General features: G+C 39.8%; 1 protein-coding gene across 3 annotated transcripts in view; it reads left to right on the top strand.

Annotated features, from left to right (window-relative positions):
• Gtdc1 (glycosyltransferase like domain containing 1) overlaps positions 1–21,750 on the top strand; it is a 618,171-nt gene that overhangs the window by 583,515 nt on the left and 12,906 nt on the right. For all 3 annotated transcript variants that reach the window (XM_032903252.1, XM_032903251.1, XM_032903253.1), the window contains one exon: positions 9,508–9,617. In XM_032903252.1, coding sequence (XP_032759143.1) covers positions 9,508–9,617 — 110 coding nt within the window. The remainder of the gene's footprint in view (positions 1–9,507; positions 9,618–21,750) is intronic.

Raw genomic sequence — 21,750 nt, 5'->3', positions numbered from 1 at the left:
CTGTTGGCTCACATGTCTTATCCTCTCATCTTACCCTATAGGACTTTAAATTTACTTGTATTGTCTACTCTGGTTTCTTCCTATTGGTGCTGGTTATATTCAGTCAATCCCTTGATCACTAATTCGAGCTCCTATGGTGTGGGCTTCTCTCACTATTGAGATCACACAATAAACTTTTAGGGTGTTTGTTTGTTCCTGCCATTGTATGTTTTCAGTACCATCATCTCTGTTAAGAATTACTTAGATGGCTACTGTGTGTACTGACACACAGGAAGTCAGTGTTAAGTAGGAAATCATCTTATTTCTATTCAAGAGGGAAAACAATTCTCAAAGACCAGCAAAGAATTTCCTAGATTAGATCCTGGGAGAAATGTCTTAACTGAAAGGGACGGACACTGTGGTATTAGTTGTTAGTATTACTAGTAGCCAATTGCAAACATATTCCCTGCATGTAATTTAGAGCAAAATAATGATTATATCCAAAAGAAAATCTAATTGATTAGTCACTACATTTGAGGAAACATAACAAGACATAGTAATAAACTGGAGAGAAAAAATTTGATTGTGTAGAGCCTTACAGATCTAAGGAAGTAGCCATGCTCATTTTATTGGGTGGAACAGCATGGAATGGTGACTGCTGAAGTTACACTCTCTAGGGACAAAGCTAATAAAGTTATTGACACTTACGACCTACAAGTTTATTGTAGCATGTTTGTCCTTGAGCTCACTAGCAAGTCAAACAGCTATTCAAAAAGTACTTATGTAACATACAGGAAACAAAAGAAAATCTGGGGGTAATCAAGCTTCTAGCCATGAGGAACTTCTCGAGGAAATCATTAGAGACCTAATGGGAAAAAATATTGAGGATAGTTCAGTCTGATGGAAGGAACAGGAAGATGTAACACAGACAAGAGTGCTAGATTTTAGTGACAATAAAGAATTTGGAGGTCAAGGCAGGGGGTCCTTTCAGTTGGCAGAGTGTGTCTGATAGGAGAACACGTAGCAAACTAGAGAGACCCGGAGACTAGGAAGCACTCTCATCCACAAAAAGGGCTCGGAAAACCCAAGTCAAGAGGGATGCAACTGCCACTATGAGATAAGATGGCCTGGGAAGAGTCACTTAGAAATAGTACATTGTGGAGAGCTCTCTTGCCAATAAGGAAAAAGACAGAAAACACTGTGGTGCAGAGACAAGAGACGTCAGACAATGCTGACAATACGTCTCTAACAGGTACTACTAGCCTAGATTTCCATGACAGGACCTCTTTGTTACTGAAATGACAAACAAGAATATCAATATGCGGGGTTGGGGATTTAGCTCAGTGGTAGAGGCCCTGGGTTCAGTCCCCAGCTCCGAAAAAAAGAAAAAAGAAAAAGAAGAAGAAGGAAAAAAAAAGAATATCAGTATGCAAATAGCATGAAACTCTGATATCTGTGAATTCAAATTATATTTTTTAATTTAATTTCTTTCCGATGGAATATTTCAATGTGTTAATAGATGTCTCATGTAGCCCAGGACTCTATCTTTACTAGTCACAAATCAACTCATGTACACGCTATAACAGCTTTGTGGTCCTTCCCCTGACATTCATTGAAATCATGCACTAACTTTGAAGTACAGCTTGGCTCAGAAGTCTCTTAAGGCCAACCCTGATAAAAGTATCTTTGATTCACCACAAGTAATTGTCATCTCAGAGACTTACTGCTGAATAAGCTCACCTTTTCTAGTTCTTTCTGAACTCTGGCTGACTGATTAAACTCACCTTTTCTGGCTCAAACTCCTCTCCAAGATGACTGATTCAATCTGGCTTCTCTTAGCTTCTCACCGAATTGCTCTGCTTGACCCCAAACTAACTTGAGCAATTTGTTCTAATCTTATGGCTTCTTATTCTCTGGCTTCAACTGTCAGACTCAACTTCATTCAACAGAACTCAATGCATTTCCTGAACTCAACTGAAGTGTGCTCTTCCTATTCTGCTCTTAAGTTGCCTCTCTTTCCTGTCTGTTTCCGTGAGAGTTGAAAATATCCTATCTCTGATTCCTGCTGTCATATCTTCCTCTTATTTGTCACTTTGTCATTCCCTCAATTAGTCATTGTTTGGGGTTTAAGGTGTATACTAAGGGAGTGGATTCCAGCCAGAGGAGTTAAAGGTGTGTGGCATATCCTCATTCCAGCTGAATCACACAGACCTGGAAGGTCTTTGAACATGATCATTTGCAGAACAGCCACACTGCTGGATTAAAATTTCTCTGCATATCCCTAGTAGTTACTTAGAGACATGTACTAAGACCGTGTATCTGTCTATCTTTCCATATCTACCTCTCGACACCCTCGTCCTACTTTTTTCCCAGGCATTAACCTGGACTCAGCTCCATAATTTTTTTGGCCATCACCTTTGCCAGAGGTAAAGCAACACAGAGTGCTGTGATCACGCTGTATATGCTTCTGCCTGCTGTAGGCCTGGGCATTACAAGGGGTTTGGCTTGTGAACAACCAAGAGCCCTCTACTATAGAAGTTGGCAGCATTTCTCCCTGGTCCATACCTCCTGGAAGCAGTGAACAGGAAACAACTTAGTATCCTGAATGCCTTCTGGGTACAAAGTAGAGAGGAGATAAATTGATTAAAATTCTAAAAATACCTAGTATCAAAGGGCAACGTATTAACAAATGTTGTCAAGGGTGCTTAGAAAGAATAGTGCTGAACACTTGTCAGTAGGGATGCAAATTAAATTACAGAAATGATGTGCAGGGTATCAGCTCTAAAAACATACATACATGTAGCATTATACATACAAGCAGATTATACTTAGGTATTTAGGAATATATTTGTAACAATTACTGGTGGAAAAAGAGGCAATGAATTTTCAAGAGAGCAAATAAGGGTATATAGGAAGGCTCAGAGGAAGGAAAGTGAAGGGGGAGATGGTACAGTTATATTCTCAAACAATAAAAGAAGTAAATAGAAAACAAAACAATGCCAGGCATGGTAACATACTGGTAATCCCTGCCCTTGGAGACTGAAACAAGACAATCAGAATTTTGAGGCAAGCCTATAATAAATACACAGTTCAAGGCCAGTTATGCTGTGACAAGACCCTTTCTTAAAACAGAACAACAGAACTAAAACCAGAATACCCTGTAATGCATTTGCTATATTACCAGTTGACTTTAAAGGAAACAAACAGTATGTCAGAGGCACATGTTCCCCCTTTATTATAGCACTATTCATAGCTGCCAGTATGTGTGCGATTGGCCTATGTCTATCTACTAACACATAAGTGTATGAGGAAAATGAAGTACATGTATACAGTAGAATACTCTTCAGCCAGAAAATGAATCAGATTCTGTCATTTATATCAACATGGCTGAAACTAGAGATCATTTTATTAAGGGAAATAAACCGGGAACAAAAGAATGAGTATCTCTTCTGTGCAGTATAAAAAGTCAATCGCAGAAGCTGAGTGGAATAGTAGTCAACAGAATCTGGTTTTGTTCTGACAGAGCCACTTCTCTCTGCGCTGCCTTTCACTCTCTGAAAGGGAAGGCACACTGCTTGTTGACATCAAGCAGAGCAAGTAAAAGTACATGTCTTAGAAAGCATATCAGACCATTCAGCGGTGACAACCAGCTTAGGAGGTAAATAGAAGCCTCTGTTTGAGTAAGAAGCACATCGCTGAATTTGAAAGTGTGAAATGTTTTGAGGTTTTAGTTAGTTGGTTAATTAGTTGTTTTGTTGGCTGATTGATTTTTCATGGAGAGACTGTCTTGTTTTGTTGAAACAGGATCTTCATATTTAGCCCAGGCCTTCATCAAACAGGAGAGTCTCCTGCCCTAGCCTCCCAAGCCCTAAAATTACAGATTCATGTCCTGCGAGGTTGAATTTGGATTAAAATAGAGGTAGGTTAGCAAAGCCTTGGGAAGGTAAAGATACTTGAAACTGTCTCATTGGAGATTGATTGTGTATCGCTTCTCCTATTGATTGTCTTCTCAAATGAATTTGCACCCCAAAAGTAGCAGAAGCTAAGGGATGCCTGCTGCTTAATGATCTGTGAACTACAAAGGAACTGTGGGCTGAAGATACAGGCTTTCTTCCTCCTCTCAGTTCATGCAAGAAGAAAGAGACCAAAGATGAACAAAAGAAAAGTATGACTAGAGATGGTGTGCAAATTCTGCTATAAGTTTTCTATGTGATCCTTAATGCTGGAATAGTTATGTTTGATGGTTACTTGGTTGAGAAGCTTAAGTAGGATTATGATCAGGTGCTTAGTAGGATGTGGAGCATTTATAGAGCAGCTGACTTTGTGCCAAGGATGGTGCTCTGATTGAGGTAAACTAGGTTATGCTACAGTAGTGAGCACTTCGCTATCCCCTTAGGGTGCAGTAGCTTAGACACAGTATCTCCTCTCCCCATTGTATGCTGGTGCATATAGGCAAGTTCCATGTGCCAACCTGAACCTAATTATCTTACCACACAATCTCTGCAAAGTTTACTAAGCTCTCTAGAACTGCTGTCAGGTGTGTTTATCTGAAGGTGACATATGTCAGTCAGCTTGCAGTCCACTGACTGGAACTGGTCTTCACCCATACAGGGGAGTAAACAAGCACTCTGTTTTCCCAGAAAGAGATCTAGATATTAACAAACACAAATAATGTCCCCCATTGCTCAGCTCAGCACTTGGTAAACAGTGAGCAAAGCAGGCGTCGTCTGCCCTTCCCACAGAGCTCTGGATACAGAGTAGTATGCTCCTGGGTAGAGCCAGTTTCCCCCAAGTCAAAGAGACTGCTCAATATATACACAGTTATGTGGGGAAGTCGGAAATGGTAACAGTATAAGTGACAAGTATGGAGAACTTAGAAGTCTTCAATAAATATTTACTGAATGAGTGCTAAGTGAGGAATAAGAAGAAATTTAGCTCTCAGAAACGAAACGGGAAAGGCAACAGAAAGACAGATATAGGAAGAAAAAACACATGGAAACATTTTATGCTTTTCAAATGTTCTGAATAATATTTGGGAATAAAAGCTGTTCTTGCCGTATCTTTTGCTTCCAGGAAGCCTGAAATATTTCCCTGCTGGTCTCTTCTGCCATAGTGAGTGTGTGGAGGAATGAATTTCCTGCCAGAATGTTCTGTCCTTACCTAGACAGTAGGATGAGTGTGACTGGGAATTCTGGGCCCTGGCACATTGACTGAAATGCCTTGTTTGTTAAAGCAAATTTTCATAACTGGCATTTGTCAAACTTAGAGACCGATGGGAAAAAAATGCTATCAAACAGCTAGGTGTGCACATTAGATAGAAAACCCATGAACACAGAGGTATGATAGAATATTAGCAAACATCTTTTAAACATTCAAAGTCATTTACACAAACAAAGACTATTAAAAAAACAAAATAGCAAACAGGCCGAAACCAACCCAGCAGTTTGGAGATAAACATTGTCTCCATTACAGGCACTCCCGCCTATTTGTCCTGCACTGGCTGGTCGCAAAATTCATGCTTCCCTGCAGCTCCTTTTATGTAAAAGTACTGACTATTGAATACTTAATACTGAATTCTTTCCATGTCCAGAATCACGCATATGCAACAGTATTTTTCATGGCTGCTAAGAATTGTATCATACATATCAAAATATATTTTATTGTTACCTCCTTACTTTCCTACAAAGTTGTCATTATAAATAATGCTGTTGTGAGTACATTGTAGCAGACTTTGTGTCCATCTTTTTAGGCTGACTTTCATAAATTACAGTTATTGAAGCAAAAATGGTGCACACATTAAGGCTTATTGTGACCAATAGCAAGTTGCCCTCTAAAGACTATTCCTCATTTCCCACCAGGAATGTGTGAACACAAATGTGGATCTAGAGACTTAGCTTTCTTGCTAAAACTGGGCTTCATCCTGATAGCCGGTATCCACCATTAAACCGTCACTGTCCATTTAATACTGACGATGCAGCCTCATGTAGAAGAGTTTCATATTTAGATTTCTTTGAAAGTATTTTAGGGGGTTGGGGATTTAGCTCAGTGGTAGAGCACTTGCCTAGCAAGCACAAGGCCCTGGGTTCGGTCCCCAGCTCCGAAAAAAAAGAAAAAAAAAAAAAAGAAAGTATTTTAGGACATAGTCACCTATTCTGTTAAATGGGTTCATTAATATCATGGGCTCTGCATGTCCCAGTGGATGTCTAGAGTTCATCCCTTGCATAACAGAGCACTTGGCTCTGCTGTTTTGTCATCACTTGTGCCTTGTCGTAGGATATGGTCACTGTGTGTGAAACTGTATAAGTTCAATGTTAGGGAATTTCCCATTTCACCAAAAAGAAAATTATTAAAAAAGAAATTCAGGTAAACTGATTGTCTTATTTAGGGTTTCTGTTGCTACAGTGACCATGACCAAATTCCATAACCGAAAAGCAAGTTGGGGAGGAATGGCTTTATTTGACTTGCACTAAAGTACTGTTGCTCATCATCAAAGGAAATCAGGATACAAACTCAAACAGGGCTGGAACCTGGTGACAAGAGCTGATGCAGAAGCATGGAAGAGTGCTGCTTATTGGCCTGCTCCCTGTGACCTGCTCCCCGGGGCCTGCTCCCCATGGCTTGCTCAGCCTGCTTTCTTAGAAAAAGGACCTGGCACCACCCACAATGAGCTGGGCCCTCCTCCATCAATCAGCAATTAAGAAAATGCCTTTCAGGCTGGCCTACGTCCTGAGCTTACAGTCTCCCTCCTCTCAGGTATTTTGGCTCATGTCAAGTCGACATAAAACTATCCAGCATACTGATTATTTTGAGCTTTGAGCAACATAAATCCAATAATTGAAACTATAGTTATAGTATAATCTGAGTGTATACATAAAATACTCTAAAGTGCATATGATAAAGAATGCCTTAAGAAGTGTTGCTGTTTTCCTACCCTCATAGTTCAGGGAACAGTTTTGCTCCAGCTCACCTTTCCTGCACTCTTGTCACCCCCGTTCAGACAGCTGGCCTACTTCTACCACCTGTTGTCTGGTCCCCTAACAGAACTGCAGATCAAGACGGAAATCTCTTCCCCAGCTAGAGAACCCTGCCTGCTGCTCCTAAGTTGGGGTGTGTGTGCAAGTGTGCATTCATGCATGTGCTGCTGGTGCTGCTGGTAGAGGAGTTGGGTTTTCATTTGTTGGTGGGGTGGGTTTTTTTGTTGTTGTTGTTTTGTTTTTGTTGTTTGTTTGTTTGGTATCTGTTTTCGAGAACAATCGGCACTTAGAATTGTTACACCATGCTTCACAAAATAATTTCATCTCAGTGTTTAATTCCTATGAGTCTACTTTTACTGGTACCATCAAGTGAAGAAGTGCCAAAAGCATCCCAATCTTCATTGGTTGGAGGTTACAGGCTGTTTCCATAAACAAATAGTTTCTTATGTTGTATAAGAATTTGAGTGTAAAATTTTCCTATTGATGAGGGATACCTTAGACAAACTATTTCATGGTCAGCTGTATGATTTAAACAAAATGAAAGGGGATTCAAACCAATACTTCTTGCGTTCTTATACAAATGACTATTAGATATTAAAGCTTTTGTCTACCTAGAAAAAATAGCTAAAGTATGTGGCAGGTTGTAATGCATTTACTTTGTTAGAAGCAGTGAAAATTGACATTCCTAAATCCTACCACTTTAAAAACACCGGGATCTTTTAGGAACCGTGCACTTTACCCAGTTAAGTTTTATCTTGTTTAAAACTACATCTGTTCTTATGTTACCATGCGCATATCACACATACATCACACACATGCATACGCATGTGCACCTGCACACAGACACACACACACACATGCACACACACGCACACAAGCCAACATTTAGAATACATGAAATACCCAGTATCCATATCCACTTTTCTGGAACTCCAAATGAAGAATTTAGATCACTAAGTGGATAGATTTCCCTGCAGTGTTGCTATCTTAAAGCTATATTATGTTACATTGTTTCCATCCTTCTCATCTAAGTATCTCCAAGAGAATCAGACTAGAAAAGCATCTTACAGATAAGGTGGCAGTTATTTGATTGATATGGTTGAAGACAACATACGGTCTATTCTTTCCTCTCAAGCTGTTTGGAGTCTTTGTTCTTGCCCACAGCAGTACTATATATGAAAACTCTCCAAACACTTCCCCATGGCACATGTATATAATACACATCATCTTAAAAAGCAATGAGCACTGTGCCTTCGCATCCTTTATTATTTGAAGTAAATCAAACTGAGAGGCATAACACTTGAAACAAATTGTTTGAGAACTCTAATTTTATAAAACCTTAAGAGTTTCATAAGATTATAAATGCTGTTTTAAAATGTTAATTAGAACATGCATTTGTTTCGATTCATGATACGAAAATATTGACTAAATTGTGAATTAACACATTAAGGGGTACAGATGTCATTTTTCATGAGGTTCCTTGAATGATGTAATTTTCATATTTCATATAGCAGTTTAATAATTTTACAGATTTATTTTATATAATTAGTAAATGAGAAATTCAGTTACTGGTATATAGCTATTTTCTGTAATAAAAAATCAAATTTCTGAATTATAAATAAAAAACAAATATTTTAAAGACATCTGGTCTACATCTGTCTGAATAAGATAATTTAAAACAGTGTAATTAAATGCAAGAAATACTGAAATATTCACACCTTAGAATGTTAAAATTTTTATAATATGTATAAAAATTAAATAGGATTTGTTGAAGGATATTTTTCTTTAATTTTAGTGTCTTTTAACCTTTCATTCTGTCATTAGAAAATACTGAGAAGCTGAACAAGCCAAAAACATTCGATTTCTTTTCATGCCTGTGCTAAATGAAAGTATTTTTTTTTCTGATTCTTTTACACGTTGACTAGCATTCACTCTCTGAGTCAATATTTAGTATACATAGATTCAGACCTCTCCATCCCCTTTAGTGCATTATAATTCTCCACTGAGCTATTGAGAATGAGAGATTAGCGCAGGGACGATGGTCTCCTTTTACATTGTGTTCCTGGCCAGCACAATGCTGCTGGTGCCCGTGGGAGAAAGGCCTTCATTCCTGTGCAAGCAAAGCATGCTTGCTACATTCTCACAGTGATGAGCAGGAGTGACCCTTTGAACATTGGGGTTGTTCCTTTAAAAAAATAAATGTGTGCTAAGTGGAAATTTAATATTTGGATGGGAAGATCCTGTATGTTTTTGTATATGTATAGCTTTGCTCAGTTACTTAATTCATACAAGCATTGGCAAGTTTATATTTATACATAATACAAAAAGAAGTCAGATGTCTCCTCCAGTAAGACCCCTCACATATCTCTGGAGCTGTGTTGATACTTAGAGCACGTCTGCAGGTGTCACAGTTCAGAGAGGTAAGAAAAGCCTCTGACAGGGGCTTCCTGCACCAGCAAAAGACCCTGATGGGAACCAGCACCATATGAACAAAATGTTTTTCTTATCATGTAGCCCAAGGTAACACTAAGTATATTTTTCTGTTTATTTCCAGGGAACATGACAAAGATCCAGAGACGTTTTTAAAGGTCTTAATGCATCTAAAAGAGTTAAGGCTCAATTTCTACGTCTCTGTCCTTGGAGAGACTTTTACAGATGTACCAGGTACCTGTTTTTCTAATGTGTGTATATTTGTTTGTTTTGTTTTTATAAAAGACATGAACATTCTAACTTAAGTATTAATTTCTTCTTTGTTAGAATAGTCAAGATGAGCACTGTTAACCAAGATTGCACAACAGCATTAAACTCAGATTCAATTAAAAAAAATACTTAAGTAAGCAGTCTTTGATTTAAGTTGAGAAGAAATAGTCATCTCTTTTATCAAATATATTTATACAATGTATTTTGCTGTAAACAAAATATATTGCTGTGGGCATCTTAACACTTATAGAAAGTGGAAATGTATAATTGGATGTACAACCTCTCACCTCTAGGGTCATCAGTTTGCATCCTGCTCATGTTGGTAATGGACCAAGTGCATTACCGAATGTGAGGTGCCCTGCATAAAGCATTTGGGCATCTAATTTAAGGTGTGCTTGGGCCTTGGCCCATATCAGTGTGCTCGTTGGTTTATGCCTCTATGTTGAACTTAAGAAAAGTTAAGGTGGAAGCTACAAGCAGCAGATCCTCTCATTTTTTATACTACACAGTGCCTTTCCAGGGTTATTTCCTTTATCTTGTACCCTAGCCTGCCATGTGGTAAAGTGACAAGCATTTGTGTTGGCTGGCTGGCTGGCTGGCTGGCTGGCTGGCTGGCTTGAACTGCCTAGGTATCGAGCATTGTCTTAAAACCAAGAAACAGCAAAGGTTTCAAGCATGGTCTTGTTGAGCAGTCTCTTGCTATGGTGTGGAATGCCACTGTGGTATGCCTTTAGACAGTGTTTCCTGGTTATGGACCAGTGCCAGGACCTGCATCCAGCCTGTCCTCAGTGGCCTCATCTCATGGTCTACCTTCTGCCTTCTGCAGTGTATACACCAGACCTTTTTTCTCTGGTCCTCCAGTTAGCAAGCTTCTGTGAACCTCATCTGCCTGTTGGCTTCTGTTTGACCTCCCAGTCTCAGCTCTGAAGCGTTTTTATAAAGCTTGCCCATGTTCTCCTAGTACACTGCTTTTCTTCATGGTGCTTCATAGTATTTTTCACCAGTCACTGCATGAGCATAATTAGTAAACTTTAAAATGTAAGTTACGGGTTGGGGATTTAGCTCAGTGGGTTCGGTCCCCAGCTCTGAAAAAAAAAAAAAGATTAAAATGTAAATTACGTAAGGACTAGAGGCTGGCCCTGTCTTGGTCATTTCTATCACTGGAAACACTGACCAATGAAGGGCTGGAGGTCAGTAAATACTGAATAGGTGAGCAACGGTATTCATGCACCCACCCAACCAGGAATTAATAGTTGTGTTTAGGAGAGAGATTCATGTGTAAATACAGAAAATAGAAAAGGGTGATATAGTTATATGTATGGAGCTTGGAGGGTTAACAGTGAAGTATGTTAAGAGCCAAAGGCATTCTAATAGCCAGAAATAAAAGATGGATTAAATTGTTCCAAACAGGGAAAAGCACACCTAAGCAAACATTTTAGAAACTGTACTTAAAGGAAGCAACTTCCAATGAGAAATGCTGTGCATTGCTAATGGGGGTGCTATGAGGGTTCACATTGCTTTACACAGACAGGGTAGTGTCAAGGCACAGAGAGTGTTGGTCACTAGAGTAAATGAGGTGTGATGAGTTAGAATCCATGTTAAAGTCTGTGTTGGTGACCCCAGAGTGATTCTGCAGCCGTGGCAGAGAGATTAGTGAGGGACTGTGTGAGAGAGGGAAGCAGAGAAGAATGTGATTGTACAGAATGAAGGGAAGAAACTTGGCCAACGTTCATAGTTGGTAAGTTCAGTTTATCTGTGCCACCACTGAGCGCTGTGGGTGGACTGACGGAGAAAACAGAGGGAACGCCAGCCAGAGCCAGCGTCACACGGTGTACATCTAACCACCTCTGTGAAGCAGGCTAGACTTTTACTTAAAAGTGGCATAGCCTTGGGTACTCAAGGCTTGCTACTTTTCATCTCTACCACATTGCCTTTGAACAGTGTAGCGTTATGGAAGACTAATATTGAAGTGTGGGACAGTTGTAGGTCCAAGCATTTAGTGTTGAGTAAGATCATGTTCTGTCTCACTGCTCACTGTTCACTTGGGCTTTCCTTGAGGACACCATTACTGAGCTGTGTAGGAGAATACACATGGACAAGCCTGGGGGCTACCAGGCAGCTGAGATGTAGCACAGCACTTACAGAGTGCTGTGGGACCTACAGGAAAGAATAGCATATCTTCTGTGTTCATGTTCCTTAACTCCTACTCCCACCTTGGCCTGCTTTAGGTCTCAGCCACTGGTCTATGTGTCATTCGTTTCCAATGGGAATCAGCACCTCATGGCCACCATGCTTCAGCTTGCGTATGAGGGCATCAGAAATACTAAGGGAGTGAATATTGCCTCTGTTTGCTTTCTAGGTTGTAGTCTTTGATGGCCATGTGGCCTTTATTCCACAAGCTTCCTAACAAAGCATCCTGTATAACTTCTGTCATTCTTGCCATTCCGCTGGCTTATTTAACAAATACTTGTGTGGTGGTTACTACACCCCAGGCCACTTGGAAACATTAGCTAACTTCAGACTGCTCAGGATGATCTCCATTTCTTTCCTCTTTTGAGAACACGAGGAATAAATACTCCAAGTAAGGTCACACAACGAAATATTGTAATTGATTGCTGCTCCAAGCTTTCTATACTATTGTCTGATTCAACATTATCTAACTTAGTGTTAATTTTTCATAACTTACCTTCTAACACTCCTACCCTCCAAGTAGTCATAAGTATTACACTATTAATAACTACCTATTTGATAGGAAGAGAAACCATGGCTCTGAGTGTCAGTTACTTTCAATAACTGCCTGTATGTCAGTCTTTTCTCATCCATGTAACATTCAGATGGGTTAGAAAGCCAAGAAAGACAGTTTATATGCTGTAGTAACATTAGGTGGTTTTTCTCCAGCCTGATTTTGTAACAGCCATGTCCTGGACACTTGTAATCCCAGTATGGTTAAGAGAAGAGATCTCAGATTCTAACTCAGCCTGGGATACACAGGGAGACTTATCCCCAAACCCCACTTCCTGTATCTGTCCACAAAGCACGTAGAGAAAGTAGCAGTGCCAGCTGAAGACATTTGTGCCAACACGATACTGTTATCAATACTAAACTTCTCTTGAGAGTGTTAAGACTATGGTATGATTTCGTGTGGTTTCATTACTGTTGGCTATTTTCAAGAAAAACATCATTTTATAAACATCATTTTCCTGGAAAGTTTCACAAAATTAAGAAGGTTCATTATGTTTTATAGCCCTGTGACTCATAATTTTTTTTGTTCTTTTTGTTTGTTTTTGTTTTGTCTTCACAGAAGATGAGAAAGCACAAAGTTGGTTGGTGACTTACACAATCCCCCTGGGATACTAGGCAGTGTAGGCCAGGGAAGGCCAGGCCAGGCAGAGCAGGTCAGCATCCCCATCACTTAGCATGGCTATGGCTGTGAACACACCTGTTTTAAGTACCTCCTTTGTGCCAGTTACTGTAAGTCGTACAGGATGATTGAATATGGTTTGCTGCTTTATTGATCACTTCTTGGAGCACTGCTTTCAATGCTAGATTGAACATTTCCTGATCATCTAGCATATGCCTGGAACTGTTCTCAGTCCTTCCTCCATTGCTTGACTTAGTCTTCACAATATACCTTGCAAATCAGGCAGCGTTGGATTTGCTATTTATGAAAAAAGTAAGATCACAGAGAAGTTATGTAAGATCACAGAGAAGTTATATTGCAAATATCCATGATGCAAACTTTGTACCATCTCCAAGGCCAATGCTTAGTATATGTTCTCCATGGCAATCCAAAGACCTCTCTCAATTTTATAGGGAAGAAAACAGTATGATTGTAGGAAATCCTGACCACCCATGTGAATCAGTTCCATGTTCTTTGATAATCGTTTTGCAAATGAAAATCTATTTCAAAAAAACTTTAAAATTTATGTCCTAAATATTTTTCACCCCTTAGATATTAAAGTGTCCTCATTACAAAAAACATCAAAACAAATATGAAGTGGAAAAATATCCCACATATTGCTATCAATGTTCTCAATATATTACAAGAATGAAGGAATGGGTCTGTCATACTAAAACAGTACAGTTTCAATATCTTATCAGGTTTAGAGAAATGTACTTTGAAACAAAATCCTAAAGAATTAAGGGATGAAAAAAGATGTCTTTTCAGTATACAATAACACCAAGTAGAACAAATTCTAAGTGATTTTGTATTATGTTTTCTGTTTCAACAGAAGTGACCTTGATTTCATGTAATTTTTAACATTCTTCTCAACTCTCAGCTCTTAAATTAGAATAACCTAGGCTACACTAAGGAACATAAAATCTTAAAACTGAAATGGCTTAAAACACAAAATGGATTTCTTGTCCACACCATATGCTTGTGTAAATGAGTGTAATGCACTGCTCATGTCAGTCAGTGAAGACTCCAGCTGATAAAAATGACAATAACCGTCATCCTAAGCATTACCAGTTACCCGAAGAACTAGAAAACTCACTCCCCATATGTAAACGTAACTTTTCTTTGCCTGATGTAATTGTTGTCATGGAGACTTAACAGCTGAATAAGCTCACCTTTTCTAGCTCTTTCTGAACTCTGGATGGCTGGTTCAATTCAGCTATTCTGGCTGAAACGCCTCTCTAAACTGACTGATTCAATCTGGCTTTTCTCGGCTTCTCACTGAATTTCTCTGCTTGACTGCAAACTAAGTCTGGCAATTCGTTCTGATCTTCTGGCTCCCTTTTATTCTTGGTTTCAAGAGCCTCATGAGCTGCATAAACTCACTAGCTCAACTGCCACAAACTGCCGAGGGAACTCAACTCTACTGTACTGACTCTGCAATGACTGACTCCCAGCCAACTGACCGTCTCGGGTGCTGCTCTCATAGCTTCTCTCTCCTGTGCTGCCCTGGTAAGAGCTGGGCATATCCTATCTCTGGTTCATTCTGTTAGATCCATCCCTCACTTAGATTCCACTTTTAAACATGGCTGCCTCCTTCTACAAACTAATTTTACTTTAATAGTGTGTGCTAAGGGCAGAGGGAGAAAGGTATGTGGCATGTTTGCATTCTAGCTGGATCACACAGACTTAGATCTTTTGATGTATCTCTTGTCAGAGCAGCCATGTTGGTGGATTAAAATTCCTCTGCACCTATGTCACCAAGGACATAGGCTTATAAATAGCGCAGACTCTACTCTATTCATTGGCCAAAACATCAAGGCACTGCCCAATCATAAGGAAAGCCAGCCCTGCTCTCTACCAAAAGCCAGGAAACAGAAATAATTTTATAAACTGCACAGTGGGCCACCAGAGCTCATTAGTGTACACCATGATCTGTAGCTCCTCAGAGAGAAAGCTAAGCCTCTCCAGGCTTCTGTCCCCACCTGATAAGTCTAGCCCAGTTCATAAAGAGATTGCAAATGTGTAGGCGTTGGCTGCAGCCTTCTGGTTGGGAGCCGTCAGATGGTTTCTGGAGACACATCTTGTAATTCATATCCTTGAAGGGAAGCCTCTAGGAAGTGGGGTAAGTTCTAGGTGTTTTGGCATTTTACACAGCTTATAGAAACGAGCAACCTGAATGATTTCCTTCTTCCCTGGGGACAGCTGGCAACGTGCACACACATTTTGTCGTCATAGCTGTCGGACACTGAGTGAGCTCCTGCCAAATAGGACACTAGTGATTCTGCAAACAAACTGCAAAACACAGCTCAATCCAACACAAGCAGATCCAGCCTAATAAGATACCAGCCACACTGAGATTGAGGAGGTGTGATTGTAGAAATTTAAATCATCAAATAGGTTAGAATTGGTGCTATAGTTTTCCAAATGAGCATCGGCTAACTCAACTATGCAATAAAAAGAACATGGGGAAGGGAAAACGGTAAAACCACCTACTCTAGTTCAATGAATTTTTATGGAGATTTCCACAGGAGTAGGTAATTTGAGGGAAGATGCTAAAGTGCTATGCAAATTTTATTATAAGACTTGGGGACTTCCCTTCTGAGTTTGTATATAGAATGAGTTTCTGAAATGCTTTTTGGATACAAAGAAGACATTGAGTTGCTGTATCTCAAAAGTTCATTCTTATTCAGACAATTAAAAGGTCATTTTGCTCTATAAAGCATCTGCATCTAGTTTTGTGTATAAAAGGAACCAAGAAGCCTAGGAACTCTTCAATGCACATGTTTGAGTGTTGGCCAGTTCTCATGACAAGGTCACATTGTTAGCCCTTGAGATGATTTTTTTTTTAATTTTAGTAAATGTTTTAAATATCAAGTCAATGGAATGTGTTTGTATACTTCATAATTTCCCACAAATGGTAATTCTAAACAAAATATTCTTTTGTGTAAGCAGCCAAGACTTTATGTAAGATTCTTCTTCCTTATTACAGATATGATACTCTTGCTTCAAAGGAGTTTTAGCTGAGACATTCAGGCAGCCAAAAAGGTCTGAAGAAAACTGAAAACCTGAAACATGGTTTTGGCAGTCAGAAGCCATTTTGGTTCCCCTGTTATTTAGGTCAAGAGTGGTGTGTGGAAAGCATCTGGCCTGGCGGTGGTTTCTACTGTGATCTTGTCATGGTCCTGCTTCTTAGCTCTGGAGTAAAATGCTTGATAATCATGGGATAGATTCCTCCCCTTCAACCTCCTCTTTCCCTCAGCTTCCAGCTACTGTCTCATCTTCAACAGTGTGACTATTCCAAAGAGCCAATACCAGGAAGGTTCGAGATACACAAATAAACATTACAATACTATACAAATTACATAAACAAATACATTAATATAAAGTTTCTACATTTTTCTGCAAATCAAGGCCAATACAAAATAATCTATTAATTAATATTGAATCATAAGATTGTATGTAGTATGAAATAAATTCTACTAGTAGAATGGAGAAAATGACTCCATTTAGATACACAGGTATAAATGAAAATCTCACCACATGGGACTGCCCTCATATGGCTCCCAGAAAGAAATCTGAGAAAATCTCTTTTCCAGGAATCTGAAACCCAAATTGAGTGGAATTTGTCGCCAGTCTTATGGTAAAACGAAGATGACAAACCACCATGGCAAAAAAAAAGAAAAAGGCTAAAGAAATGAAAATGAATTTTCTCCTGACTGGAAAAAAATCAATACCATGTATATTTTTCATAGCAGAAATGGTAGTATATTGTAAGATAATATAAAAACTTAGCAGAGTCCAATTAGGGTACCACCATATTACTTTATATGGCCTCCCACAGCTTCTGCCAGTCTTCTAAAAAAGTAAATAAATGAAAAAGAAAAATACCAGAGCTACTAGGTACAGAGAAATTAGGATGGGGAAACTGTACTGTCAGATTCAAAACACCTATGATAGCTTTTAAAGAGTGCAGTACAAACATGAGAATAGAAAAGTAGGCAGAAGTAGAGAATTAAACAAACTGCTATGTCTCTGTATGTCATATCTGACAAGTAGAGTCACAGTCTAATAACCTCCTGATTCCAGTGTAAAATCCAGTGGGTCTTTTTCCTAGGAAAGACAAGAAACTGGTTAATAAAGCAATAATGTCCGTAAATTAAAAATAGTAAAAGAATAATATATTATCTGCTTTAGGTAGCTGTGCCTCAACATTACATTCACATGAGTTTATATGAGCTTACAACAAATGGAGCATGTGGGGTAAATATGTCATGGAGCTGAAGGCTTGTGGTGGCAGAAGCATAGGGTGACAGGCGTGACTCCCTGACTGTCCCTTCGGCCACACTAGGCTGGTTGCTATGACATCATCTCAGTCTATCCCAGCAGCCCTCAGGAACTCCAACTTCTTCCCTTATGTACAAGTGAGAAACTAAGGCCTCAGCTAAGTAGGGTACCCAATGTCAGATAGCTGATAAAAAACAATTAGAGGTAATGATATGAAAAGAGATAAATACTACATCAAAATTTAAGGGAATACCTACAATTTTACCACTAATAAAATAAATGTGAATGCATAGGATTTATGAGTAAACAGTTATATAGTCACCAAAGCAATGAAAGGAAGCACATACCCTCATCAACACCAGCCAACATGTGGGGTAACATCTGTATTTAGGATGAGCACAAGTATAAATAATTTTCCTGAGACCTATAAATTAATATGCTTCTATTCTTCTTGGTAATTTCATAAATTCCATCCAGTAGATTCTAAGGTTGAGGAACAGATGACCAAAGTTTTTTAGCCTCATTCCCTCTCTGCCTTCCCATTGCTGTCAGAACACCGAGGTCCTGTTCATCCCTGACCCACACCTCACCTGCTTCTGGCTGGCAGTCTTGCTCCTGGTTTCTGAACCTTGCCTTCTGCAGAAGACTCACAGTAGTCTCCCAGGCTCTGAGCATCTGCATGCTCATCCACCCTCCAAATATCAATGTTCTCCCTAATCACATCGCCCAAGAACAGACGTCAATAGTAATAGTATAATAGTAATAACTAGATATCTTGCAGATCTTCTTCTGTATGATGAATCTCAATTCCTTTATATCAAGGGAGCTTCCTCACAGTCCTACCCTAGCCTAGTGTCCTATGAATTCTCATTCTTGCCATCTCCCAAATGCATCTGTTCATTATCCAGCTCCTTGTCGTGTATTACTCCCTGTGTAAGTTCCTCTGCCCCTCCCTCCATAGCTCCCTCCATAGGCACACTTAACACCCTTTCTTCCCCTGACAAAATCTCAAGTCTAGCAAAGTCTCTTCATCTCCGCATTGCTATCCATCCTGATCACTTGTCAACCTCATGTCACACTGCACTAGGGTCACGTGATACCTGGCTGCTGGGAGGGATGAGGCTGTGGCAGAGTCCCCCAGAAGACAGTTTCAGGGGTATAGTGCCAGCTCAGAATGACTTAGACAGGGCAGTTGGGGCACGCTGTATCAACCCCCACTGATGAGGGTGAAGGTTCTAGTCCATGCCTGAGCAGCTCCTTGCTCAGAAAAGCCCTTTTAATTCCATCCACCCTTCCTTCTAAATGCTGAGGACATCTGCAGTGCAAGCAATGTAGCGACTCATTCTCATTTCTCGGTGCAGTGTCCCGAGAGTCTGTGTTGCTGCTGTGGTCACTCCCAGGCGTGCCATGCCTTGCCTTATTATCTTCCACTCCTGCAGCTCCTCTGAGTGGGATATGTATAATTTCTACTAGGACCAGAAGATTGAGAGTGCGTCTCAAGACAAAATCATTTTCCACCCTACCAGGGGGAAGACCATGAAGATAATATGTTCCGGAATACAACTCCCAAAACGTCTCTCAAGAAATTGTTCTCAGAAGTTATAACTGTGTGAACATCACTGAGGAAAAAAGATGTTCTTTCATTTTCATAAAATGGTCTCAAAGTTTGTGGGAAATGTACATTTGAGAAAGATACATGGAAATCAGTTAATGAATGGAAAAGATAATCAAGACACTCATAGACAAATAGGAAAGTGGAAATCAACCTCACTGAAAGCTGTGATGGCATCTCTGGCTTAGATGTACTGAACTGCAGGAGGAAGAGTGTCTCTGTAGACAGGAGAGATGGGAATGGAACCCACCTAGTGCTTTGGTTACCTGTGGTCACTTTGGGTTCCTGCATTTGTATACTGTAATCATTGTAATCCTGTCATGATTTGGATCCTGCTGTGGTCACAATAGTACTTTCTCCACTCTGAGACTAGAGGAAGGCCCATGTGTCTCAGCCTGGAGTCTGACAGAAAACAGCACAATAAGGAGTGTGTATGGGATCTGCGTAATAGACCTTGCCAGCAGTTCCCTTGGCCTATGTCGGTTTTGCTGCAAGGGAAGAGAAGGGCATCAGCTCTCTGCTGCAGTGAAATGAGCAGGACCAGGAGCTGGGAAGGCTGGCTGTCCAGTTCTGGTCCTGCCACTCATTAGCTGGGTCACCTCTTTCTGGGTCATTTTATTCATCTACACCATCAGTTCCTCAGAAGGAAATGATACTTTGTGTACCAGGGCTTCTCAACTTCAAAGGAGGTTCACATTGCCACTTGGAAACATTTTACCAAATTTTATTAAAAAAACAATTAGAGTCATAATGATGCTTTTTCAAAATATTCCATATTATTCTGATGTCTTCTCATCAATCAGTAATTGAAAGCCACTGGTATAAACCAGGCACTATTTCAGTTACCCTCCTCTATGATCTGATCCCACCACTGCCTGTCATTCTCTTCTTACTTCCAGGTACCAAAGTCTCCTCTTCCCCACAGAATCCATTCCTTCCTCTCTCCATCACCTCAGTGAGCTCACCAACAATGCCAGATCTGATTGAAACCTTTGGAAGATACAATTTTTTCTTGTGTATATTTTTCTGCTGTCTTTATTAATCAAATACAGATTCATTCACCTGTTCTTCCCAGACAACTATAGTGTATATCTGTACAAAATACCTTCCAGAATCTGGAATGGGGGACAGTCTCAAAACATGTTTGCACATATACATACATACATACGTACATACATACATGCATGTAATGACTACAGTTTAACTGAGCAGTCAATACAGTATGGCTATAACTTTTATAGTTTGAGTTGTAACAGCAAAACTACCATGAATTTTCTCTGCTTCACAATTTCATGGATAGAATAATACACAAATCTGTTTTTGCCTTTCCTTGTTGACACTTTTCTATCTTTCCCTCACACTGCATTGGCGTTGGTGTATCCAGATCACCAGCATCCTATCCAACTTAATGCTGGAGGCCAGCATTAAGTAAATTAAAGGTTATCGAATGCAAGCATGAAGAGCACTGTAGTCCATCTGACAACCAAAGCAGATCAACTTCTGAGTGACCAATGGGTGGGTCCCCTACAGGGTGGGGACAGAGTGAATGAAGCAGGATAGCTTGTGGACGAGCACCGCACAGCAGTGTGAGTTTTACCATGCTGTTTTCGGTGCAGAATGGTGCACTGTTTAACACTTATTTTTAGAATTTGAAATTTAAAATGTTCAGCTCTCAGTTGCTAAAAGTAAATGATGGCTAAGCAAGATCACTATGTCTTTGTAGCCTACATTCATCTTTACAGATCGATAGTGGACTGTGGCCTGGATATATCAGCATTCTCTGACAGTAGCTCCCATCACCACCCAGACTCCCCTGTGACCTGTGGAAGTTCTTTCTGTTATCTAAGACTCACTTCAGTCACCTTCCCTGGCTCTCAAGGACTCCACTGTCTGTCTTTGAGTGGACAAGGAATTGTCATTCCCCTGGTAGTGTAGCTGTACCCCTCCAGGAACAGTGTTTTCAGGATGTTATACGACCAAACCATCCTAGACTGCAGTGCTTTCAAACTTCATACCATGATCCACACTGAGATACAAATTTACCTTGTGACCTTGAGTACTCCTGAGTATAGGCATATGTATGACTGAAACAGATTTCATGATGTAACGTGTCTTCCTGTTACATTTGACCCAGTGGGATCGATGTTTTCAGTTCTATGTCATTTCTTTTCTGCTGGTCTAAATTGATTTCACAGCCTTTATTTCCGGTTGTAAAAGACAGCATATGTAGCATATTGCACATAGTAGGGATAACGTTATACATGCTTAAACTGACCTGGGATGCCAAAATTATTATGCAAATAAATCTTATTTATTTTGTGAATCTGTTCAATTAATCCATTTTAATACACTATGATTCTAGATTTAATCTCATCAAAATTATATTATTTAAGTAATGCTTTGACTTTCACTTTATACAAGCAAACTAACCCAAAAGAAGAAACACTGTTCATTCTAATGGCCTTTAAAGTATGAAGATGAAGACTCAAATTGGATGCTAATGTCCTTATGGTCACTCCCTAAATGCATATATCCAACATGTCATGGTTCGTGCTTCCTGTTTGCTGAGTGTATGCAGCTGGGTACCATGTTCGAATCTCCTCAGTGACAACACTGCAGATTAATTACAGCCTCCAGTCTATCTGTGAGCCCCAGACCCAACCGCAGTGCAGTTTACTTGGTTAAAACTTGTATAGCTACCCTAAACCATGAGTTCTGACTTCTTTTCTTTCTTTCCACAAAGTTCTCTGTAATTTAGCAAGTGGGGTTTTTTTTTTTCACAGTACATCTTAACTGTATTC

This window comes from Rattus rattus, chromosome 5, assembly GCF_011064425.1.
Source record: "Rattus rattus isolate New Zealand chromosome 5, Rrattus_CSIRO_v1, whole genome shotgun sequence".
Taxonomy (NCBI): Eukaryota; Metazoa; Chordata; class Mammalia; order Rodentia; family Muridae; genus Rattus; species Rattus rattus.
The sequence above is the reverse complement of the archived record's forward strand: the minus strand, read 5'-3'. Positions and strand labels throughout refer to the sequence as shown.